We start from the raw sequence: 8,679 nt of genomic DNA, 5'->3' as shown, positions 1-8,679 counted from the left end.
AGCACTTCCCAGGAAGTGGCTGGCTGAGCAGAACTGCGCATGCGTCACGCGCACCGCGGGCGTAGGACCTTGTCGGGTCGCGACTCACCGCAGGGCGGGGTCTAGTGCTGCCGGGAGGAGTTGCGGGTTTGGTGGGCGGTGGGGGGGGCGGTTAGGGGGCAGCTGCCAGTGGACATGGCGGCGGGCCGTAGCGGGGTTACGCTTGCCGTCTTTGGAGTGTTTAGTATTTGTACGGTTAGCGGCTCTGGGCCCGTGGCTGAGAGGGAGACCGGCGGGGAGGCGGGCTGGACGGAGCCATGGGATGGTGCGGTTTTCCGGCCGCCCTCAGCGCTGGGCGCGGTCGGGGTGGCGCGCAGTCCAGGGACCCCGCGGCCAGGGAGGGAGGGGGCGGTGGACTTGCCGGTGCTGCTGTGGTGGAGCCCAGGCCTATTTCCTCACTTCCCGGGCGACTCGGAGCGCATCGAGTGCGCGCGTGGTGCGTGCCTGGCGTCCCGGGACCGCCGGGTGCGGGGGCACTCACGGACGCGCGCGCTGCTCTTTTACGGCACTGACTTTCGCGCGTCTGAGGCGCCGCTGCCGCGCCTGGCACATCAGAGCTGGGCGCTTCTGCACGAGGAGTCGCCCCTCAACAACTTCGTGCTGAGCCACGGGCCCGGCATCCGCCTCTTCAATCTCACTGCCACCTTCAGCCGCCATTCGGACTACCCGCTGGCGCTGCAGTGGCTGCCCGGGACCGCCTACCTGCGCCGCGCGGCGCCTTCGCTACAGGAGCGCGCCGAGTGGCGCCGCCGCGGCTACGCGCCTTTGCTCTATCTGCAGTCCCACTGCGACGTGCCTGCGGACCGGGACCGCTACGTGCGCGAGCTGATGCGTTACATCCCGGTGGGTGGGGCCGGGCGGGGTCGGGGCGGGGCTGGGGGCGGGGGCGAGGGGGCGCGTGCGGCTGAGGCCGGGACCCTTGGCGTCCTGGCGGACTTGCAGCACCCACTTGACGGCCGTACTCTACCCCGCTCAGGTGGACTCCTATGGGAAATGCCTGCAAAATCGGGAGCTGCCCACTCCGCGGTTACGGGACACAGCCACAGCCACCACCGAGGATCCAGAGCTTTTGGCCTTCTTGTCTCGCTATAAGTTCCATTTGGCCCTAGAAAATGCCATCTGTGATGACTACATGACAGAAAAACTGTGGCGCCCCATGCATCTCGGGGCTGTGCCTGTGTATCGCGGCTCTCCTTCTGTGAGGGACTGGATGCCCAACAATCACTCCATCATCCTCATTGATGACTTTGAGTCACCTCAGAAGCTGGCAGAATTTATTGACTTTCTGGACAAGAATGATGAGGAATACATGAAATACCTGGCATATAAGCAACCTGGGGGCATCACCAACCAGTTCCTTCTGGATAGTCTGAAGCATCGGGAGTGGGGAGTGAATGATCCTTTGCTGCCTAACTACCTCAATGGCTTCGAGTGTTTCGTCTGTGACCATGAACTGGCTCGGCTGGAGGCCGAGAAAGCTCACGCAGCCTCTCCTGAGGATATCCCTGGCCCTGAACCTCACATTGCCCAGCCCTCACACATGGATTGCCCGGTGCCCACACCTGGTTTTGGCAGTGTGGAAGAGATTCCTGAGAATGACAGGTAAGGATAGCTGAGGACTCTGTGGCCATCAAATCAAATGACTGATTGAGTGACTTGCTTGCTGTGGGCAGTGAACTAGTATTAGATGCTTAGGGGATTGTTGTATAAGGAAATTATGACATGGACTTATTCTGCCTTTAAGGTGTCAAGAGTCTGGTTGGGGAGATAAGACAAACTGAAAAAGCTCAGTAAAAGATGCAAAGCAAAATATCATTCAAGGCGACAACATGAGGTCAGCTTGTATGAACAGTGTTTGCAACAGGTCAAAAAAGGCTTCGATCAGATCAGAGGGGGCCGATTCAGATGAAGTGATGAGAGACAGAGTTGGACAGATAAACTGGGGCCAGGCTATACATAGCCTGAATACCAGGCTCAGGAGTTAGACTCTTCTGAAAATCAACTCAGCTGTTTATTTAGCACCTTCTAAAGGGTGGGGGTGGGGATGAGCAATACAAAGATGTGTATTTTGAGAGAGGTTTATCTGCAGTAGGGTTTACATCTGTTAACCTGGCATAATTATTTTTTTTTAAATTTTTAAAATTTATTTATTTGACAGAGATCACAAGTAGGCAGAGAGGCAGGCAGAGAGAGGAAGGGAAGCAGGCTCCCCGCTGAGCAGAATCCTGGGATCATGACCTGAGCCGAAGGCAGAGGCTTTAACCCATAACCTGGCATAATTATTAATAGCATCTCCTTTCACTCTTAAAAGTATCCTGGTTTGGGTGATAAATTACACATTTGACCTAAACAAGAGAGAAAGACTGCTTTCAATAAATAATAATGAACAGTGGTGGGCAGTGTAAAGTAGTGTGAATTAGAAAAGTGAGGAATCTTGTGCAGTAAGTGGCAGAAGGTGGTGCACTGGGAAACAAGGTCAGCATGGGAAGTGTGAAAATGTTGAAGCAAGGCGCAGCAAACCACATCTGTTTGGGGAGAGGTGATAAGACTACTAAGCTTCGGAAAGCAAGGCTGCTAGACTGGCCTGCAGAGACCGACTTGCACAGTAGATGGCAACAGAGGGCTGTTTGTATACACTGCTGGCAAAATTTTTTTCTTCTGGGAATGGAGCCTTCCATGAAGTAATTTGTATCTAGTATATGCTGAACATAGTATGATTTACTAGAAGAAAAATGTAAAACATTAAAAAATAAAACATGTTTTATCTAGACATTGGGCATCACAGCACCTTCATTTTGATTATTGAAATAAAGGTGCAACTTAATAAGGTAACCATCTAGAGGCTCCCTGGCTTTTCTTACAGAGAACTCTGGCCCTTGCCCTGCCTTCCTCTGAACTCCTTCCACATTTGGGAACCTGGAGTGGGCAAGTCAGGAAGTTTCACTCATTGTGGGTGGGCTGTGTGATAGATAATGTGTTTGCAGCTTACTGTCACCTGTACTACTACTAGATTTACTTCACATTTCATTCCCTTCAAAGCAGTGCCCTGTCTCAGCCAGAGATTAATGTATCTGTTTAAGATTCTTTGACCCATTCAGAGAAGGCAGGACCATAGCTGTGCAGAGGTTCCATAATCCAACTCCCATTTTGATGTTTCAGCTGGAAGGAGATGTGGCTGCAAGATTACTGGCAAGGTCTGGACCAGGGGGAAGCTCTCACTGCCATGATCCACAACAATGAGACAAAGCAGATGAAATTTTGGGATTATCTACATGAGATCTTCATGAAAAGGAACAAAAGTCTCTAATTATCCTTGCAAGAGCCTTTAACTTGGTAGAGTTAAGGAGACAGAAGTCCTTATTCTACTATCGGACATGAGGGGCGTCTGCTGCACAACCTTAATGAACACTGTCTTATCATGAGTTCAAGGAATTCCATTTATAGCCACTGATATTTTATCCTAATGTTGTGTACCCACTGTCTCAGCTTGTGGTAATAGGGCCTGTCTTCAAGGAGAGGTGGAGGTCTCCAGTTCTTGGATTAATGGGAAGCAAAAGCCTGAAACACCCACTTGTTTCAAAGTGCTGATTGAACAGAATTGTAAAAGAACTGCATCTTTTTCTAGCCATCTCATTCTCTCAACTGTGATTGGAACAACACCTTGGTACTTGTCTAAGAATGAGGTAAGATGGGTCAGATTTAAGGTCTTAAAACTTCGATGCTATTCTTTAAAACTCTTCATTATTCAGTACCTTTCCTAATCTGTTTTCCTCATCTCCTGCTTTATAGCCTTTTAGGTTGGTGGTGAAGCAGAACTCTTGGTGGGTTGTATTCTGGTTCTTAGAGTTGTATTTTTAATATCATTTGCTTGTCTTCGATGTCAAACTTTTTATTTTAAATGGATTTTTCTTTCTTGGTTTTCCACAGTATCTGATGAAGATGCAGGAGCCTTGCCACCATCCCCACACTCATTCTCCCCTGCATTAAACTGGCTATAGACTTGACAGCTTTTTTTACTGCTGATTTGCCTTTTTTTTTTTTCCCTTTAGAGCGTATCATGAATTCCTTCTCATCTCATGAACATAAAGATTCAATGGCTAATATATGCCATGTCAATTTAATGAATTGTCCTGCTCTATTTTAGGTTGCGGATAGAGACTAAGGCTGGAAATGATGACAGAGTATATATCATTCATATATATTTAAATGATTTTGGAATGTTAAAATAGACCAGTGCAAATCAAACTGCAGATTTTTATAGGTCTTTGTCTTTTCTGTCTGCCTAATGAACTCTTCTATTTTACTATTTTTATATGCTACCAAAGTCTGATTTTCCCCAAAGAGTCATGAAAATTATGTTGGAAAAAACAGCCCAGCAATATAGTTGTAGTCATTACCTCATATTATGTAGCATTTTTCACTTTATGTGGAATGAATATTCAAACATCATTCTATTACCAGTATCTGTACAACTTTGTAGTACTTACTGAGACTGCGTTTTGATGGAGCCCACCTAAGGTCCTCTCCAGGGGAGGTGAGGCAAGAGATAGCCACAAGTGGTTGACTAAATAAAAAATTGTTAGGCAGATTTTGGGGTATAGCCAAACCCTTTTATTGCTGTGGTTTGAATATAAAGCTTAATGGGCAGGGAGACCATTAGGTTTTTCTGGGCCAGTGGAATGAGAAAGAATACTTTGGATCTTAGCGCTACTCTGGTTGTATAATGTATTAATAATTATCACTAGAGAATTTCCACAGCCTATCAGTTTATCTGTTTGGGAATTAATATATGTACTTTTATATACACATATACACACTGATATACAACCAGAAGTGTGTGTGTGTGTGTGTGTGTGTGTATGTTAGATGCTTCAACAACTAGGGTCCCCCCCTTAATATTGTGACATCTAAGGATGTGGCAGCTGTAATTGGGGTTGGATTTCACTGCCAGGGTGGTTCTTTTTCCATTTTATTTTTTAGTAAAAAATACCCTTCACAACAGCATGGAAAGTTTGCTTAACCTGTTTGAGCTTGTTCAGAAAAGAACAAGAGGGAAAGACAGACCTCCAAACATACTTATATTAAAATAGTAGCGACCCACAAAAGAAGTCATATTCAGGACTCTGATTTCTGAATTTGCAATCTACTTAAATGCAGGTGCTGATTTATAGTGCAAACTACATACTACTCAAGTGCAAACTAAGGTTAGGAATCAAGTTTCATGATGTGCAATAAAATGGGTAAGCGCCAAGTGTATAACCATCCTTACCTCTCCAAATTAGACCAGTTCACACTGGCATTCCTTTAGCACTTTTATGTATAAAGTGGGCCAGTTGTTTATGAATTATTGTGGCTGGAGACTCATGCCTGCTTTGTGCACAGTGCTTCCCAGACTTTCTCCTTTAATCCTATCACAATAGAACTATTCATAAAAGACCACAGTAAACCAGGTGCTATGTTTCCGCAAGAGAAAGCAGAACCAATATGAAGAGAAAGCAAACAATGTGAATTTTCTCTGGTTTGGGCCCAGCTTGCTCTGTGAATGGCAACAGGCTCAAGATTATTGGTGGAAGAAGTGTCTGACTAGGAATCAGTTTTATTTGTGCTGCTGGGGTGGCAGTGGAGTATGGGACTGATGCCTTTATTAATCTGTATGTTGCAGTTTTCTATTTTCTTACATTTCATTTTGTATAATAAATGACTTCTTTTTAAACAGTGTCTTCTGCTTGGTTATATTTCTGGGCTGAGTATGATACACTTGGAGACTTGGAAAAACATGTCAAAACATTTGTTCATTTAACGAGTATTTACTGTCACTATTCTAGGCACTGGGGATTCAGTAAGACAGGGTCACTTTCTTTCATGGTGCTTATTTTAAATGGGTGTTGCTGGTAAGCAAAGCTGTAAATAATAAGTGAACAAGATAATTCAGACTGTGATATGTGCTATGGAAAAAATACAACAGCTTGGTGTGGTGGGGGGCAGGCTCAGGGAAGGCCTTTCTGACAGGAACTGAGACTCAACAGAAGAAAAAGAACCAGTCTTGCAGAGATCAGTGGCAATATTAAACATCTGTGATAAATGATTTTAACTTTAGCAGTGGTAAAATGATTTTTTAATTTTAGCACACTAAATTTTATACAACCAAATAAATATTGCTCCTCCGAAGTAGTCCTCATATGAACTAAAAGCTGTTCAAGTTAAGCTTCCATTACCAGAACCATTCCTTGAAGCTTATTTTTAAAGGCCTTAAGAATCCCTGGCACATCTTTGAGTTTTGTAAATAGCTTAAAGACACTTAGAACCAAGTCTGATGAAGCTAGGCATCACAACTGATGGGTCCAGTCTATTAATAGGAGTGATATCACCAAGTATCTTCACAGGATTGGAGAGATTAAATTAGATGATAAATGCCAAAATGCTTAAACCCCACCCTACCCAATGAGATTATTACAAAGGAGAGCAAAGGATATATAGTAAGATACAGAAGTAGAAGCTTTATTTTTATTTATTTATAAGTAGGCTCCACTCCCATCGTGGAGTCCAATGAAGGGCTTGAACTCACAACCCGCTGTCAAGACCTGAGCTGAGATCAAGAGCAGGACGTTTGGGGTGCCTGGGTGGCTCAGTGGGTTAAAGCCTCTGCCTTCAGCTCAGGTCATGATCTCAGGGTCCTGGGATCGAGTCCCACATCGGGCTCTCTGCTCAGCAGGGAGCCTGCTTCCTCCTCTCTCTGCTTTCCTCTCTGCCTACTTGTGATCTGTCTCTGTCAAAGAAATAAATAAAATCTTAAAAAAAAAAAAAAAAAGCAGGACGTTTAACTGAATGAGACACCCAGCTGTCCCAGTAATAGCAACTGTTTAAATGACCCTAATTTTTCTTTACGGTTTTGGGGTGGTTTTAAAGGTAGTAAAATCCAACAGTTCTTGAAGACTTGCCAAAACACAAAACTGTCCAAACCAAACATCTTTAAGTCTCATATTTTTATTAGCTCCCATCCTCTGCCCTTGCTTATGTCAATCATACTCTAGTTCAGCCAGCTCCCACCATAAACGAGGGTCCTTTTTTATCAGGTCCTTTACTAGATGTTCCCTGCTTAGTACCGCCCAAAGACTTCAGGGCCGCGAGCCCACAAAAGAGCGGTCTAGATCTGCGAACGAGCCCCAAAGACTCTCCTAACCTGCACACAGGTCTCGAATGACCGGTGTTGGATCCCAGCGTCCCGCCTACAGGGCCAAGAGACCAAACAGGCCTCCCAGCTTCCCGCAGGTTGCGCGCCTACGCTCGTCGAGCTCTTTGGGGTCACGCAGGGTCACGTACGGGACGACGCAGAGCCTGCCGGGAGCTCGGTGCGCAATGGCGACGCCCAGCCTGCGGGGTCGATTACCGCGGCTGGGAAACCCGCGGAAGCCTATACTGAAGCCCAACAAGCCCCTCATTCTAGCTAACCGTGTTGGGGAACGACGCCGGGACAAGGGCGGTGAGCAGTCGGAGCCAGGGAGGCTCCAGAGCGGAAGCCGGAGGGATGCACCGGACGGCTGGGTGGGAGGGCCTTAAGGTAAAAGGTTTCCTTGTGACTGACGGTGCTCTCGTTCTGCTCTTCCAGAGGCGACTTGTATCACAGAGATGTCGGTGATGATGGCGTGTTGGAAGCAGAATGAATTCCGCGACGAAGCGTGCAGAAAAGAGATCCAGGATTTCTTCGACTGTGCTTCTAGGGCTGAGGTGACAGAAGGCTCTTGGGGTGCCCTCTTGGGAGGAGAATGGGGGCGGGGATACAAGTAATTGTTCTTGCCTCTTGCTAGGTGATAGGAGGACCTTCTCATTCTAAAAAGGCGAGGAAAGTTGTGGGAGCGATTTCACTCACGCTACAGTGGAACAAGTTATGTTTTGAAGGCATTGTGATACTGAGCGATTTCTTTCACTGCTCTAGGCTTTAGCTATACCAGATGTAAAAGGAGGTTAATGTTAATACCCATCTTACAGAATGTTGTATTAAATGGAGGAATGAATGGGAAAATTTTAAATGCTCCTCAAATAGATATTATTATCTGAATTAGAGCTAAATATTGTGAAGGGCAGGTTGGATTTTAGCCTAAAATTAGTTGCTAGCTGGCATGGTAGCTCAGGTCATACTGTCATCTGTAGGTTCCAAGTCCCTTTTGAAAGGAGACTGGATAGATGACACAGATAGTTCCAGGCTGGTTAATATGTTAATGTGGTTTGCGGCATCGTGAGAACTTTTGGCCTAGGTCAGGATAAACTCTAGAGCTGTCATTTTTGTGTTTTTTTTTTTGTTTTTTTTTCCTGTCCTTTCAGGGGGCCCGAAAGATGAGATCAATCCAGGATACAGGAGCATCTGGGAATTTACCCCCCATGAAACTCAATAAGTTGTTACAGAGATTTCCTAACAAATCTCATGTCAGTTGAAAATGGAGAAGCATTTTCTGTGACTGGACTGTAGCTACTGAGAACTATGCAGAGGTGTTTTAGAGACGTTTGCACTGCCATGCTCTATTTGAAAGGTGAAAGGAGGCAAGACATCTTTTCATCTTTTGTAATCATTGTCAGGGTGGAAGTTATGCTTTATCTTGAAATAAAATCCTCTGAAGAGAAGTTGGCCTTTGTTGTAGATTAGGT

General features: G+C 45.8%; 2 protein-coding genes across 5 annotated transcripts; both read left to right on the top strand.

The window, feature by feature from the left end:
* The first annotated feature begins 67 nt into the window (after window positions 1–67).
* Window positions 68–5,757, top strand: FUT11 (fucosyltransferase 11). 4 transcript variants are annotated; one of them, XM_032840258.1, is made up of 4 exons: window positions 68–882; window positions 1,016–1,641; window positions 3,665–3,722; window positions 3,967–5,757. In XM_032840258.1, exons 1-4 carry the CDS (start codon window positions 175–177, stop codon window positions 4,024–4,026), a joined length of 1,452 nt encoding a protein of 483 aa, XP_032696149.1. In that variant the 5' UTR covers window positions 68–174; the 3' UTR covers window positions 4,027–5,757. The 4 variants fall into 4 exon arrangements, 3 of the variants coding, with proteins under 3 accessions (XP_032696149.1, XP_032696141.1, XP_032696127.1); XR_004380610.1 differs by having other exon boundaries at window positions 74–882; window positions 3,199–3,722; window positions 3,967–4,032; XM_032840250.1 differs by having other exon boundaries at window positions 70–882; window positions 3,665–5,757.
* A 1,600-nt stretch (window positions 5,758–7,357) lies between these two features.
* CHCHD1 (coiled-coil-helix-coiled-coil-helix domain containing 1) lies at window positions 7,358–8,655 on the top strand. The gene is made up of 3 exons (XM_032840270.1): window positions 7,358–7,519; window positions 7,646–7,764; window positions 8,359–8,655. Exons 1-3 carry the CDS (start codon window positions 7,396–7,398, stop codon window positions 8,467–8,469), a joined length of 354 nt encoding a protein of 117 aa, XP_032696161.1. The 5' UTR covers window positions 7,358–7,395; the 3' UTR covers window positions 8,470–8,655.
* The last annotated feature ends 24 nt before the right edge of the window (window positions 8,656–8,679 follow it).

The sequence above is a fragment of the Lontra canadensis genome, unplaced genomic scaffold, assembly GCF_010015895.1.
Source record: "Lontra canadensis isolate GAN:19392208 unplaced genomic scaffold, GSC_riverotter_1.0 scaffold3, whole genome shotgun sequence".
Taxonomy (NCBI): domain Eukaryota; kingdom Metazoa; phylum Chordata; class Mammalia; order Carnivora; family Mustelidae; genus Lontra; species Lontra canadensis.
Note: the sequence above shows the minus strand (reverse complement) of the source record. Positions and strands in the feature narration are given on the sequence as shown.

What these genes read in the sequence shown, in the direction of transcription:
- FUT11 (XM_032840236.1), top strand. Translation starts at nt 175, where the DNA reads ATGGCGGCGGGCCGTAGCGGGGTTACGCTTGCCGTCTTTGGAGTGTTT. An exon ending in AGCTGATGCGTTACATCCCG is followed by an intron (nt 883 to 1,015) that starts GTGGGTGGGGCC and finishes TACCCCGCTCAG; the next exon opens with GTGGACTCCTATGGGAAATG. An exon ending in GAGATTCCTGAGAATGACAG is followed by an intron (nt 1,642 to 3,198) that starts GTAAGGATAGCT and finishes TTGATGTTTCAG; the next exon opens with CTGGAAGGAGATGTGGCTGC.
- CHCHD1 (XM_032840270.1), top strand. Translation starts at nt 7,396, where the DNA reads ATGGCGACGCCCAGCCTGCGGGGTCGATTACCGCGGCTGGGAAACCCG. An exon ending in ACGACGCCGGGACAAGGGCG is followed by an intron (nt 7,520 to 7,645) that starts GTGAGCAGTCGG and finishes CTGCTCTTCCAG; the next exon opens with AGGCGACTTGTATCACAGAG. An exon ending in ACTGTGCTTCTAGGGCTGAG is followed by an intron (nt 7,765 to 8,358) that starts GTGACAGAAGGC and finishes CTGTCCTTTCAG; the next exon opens with GGGGCCCGAAAGATGAGATC.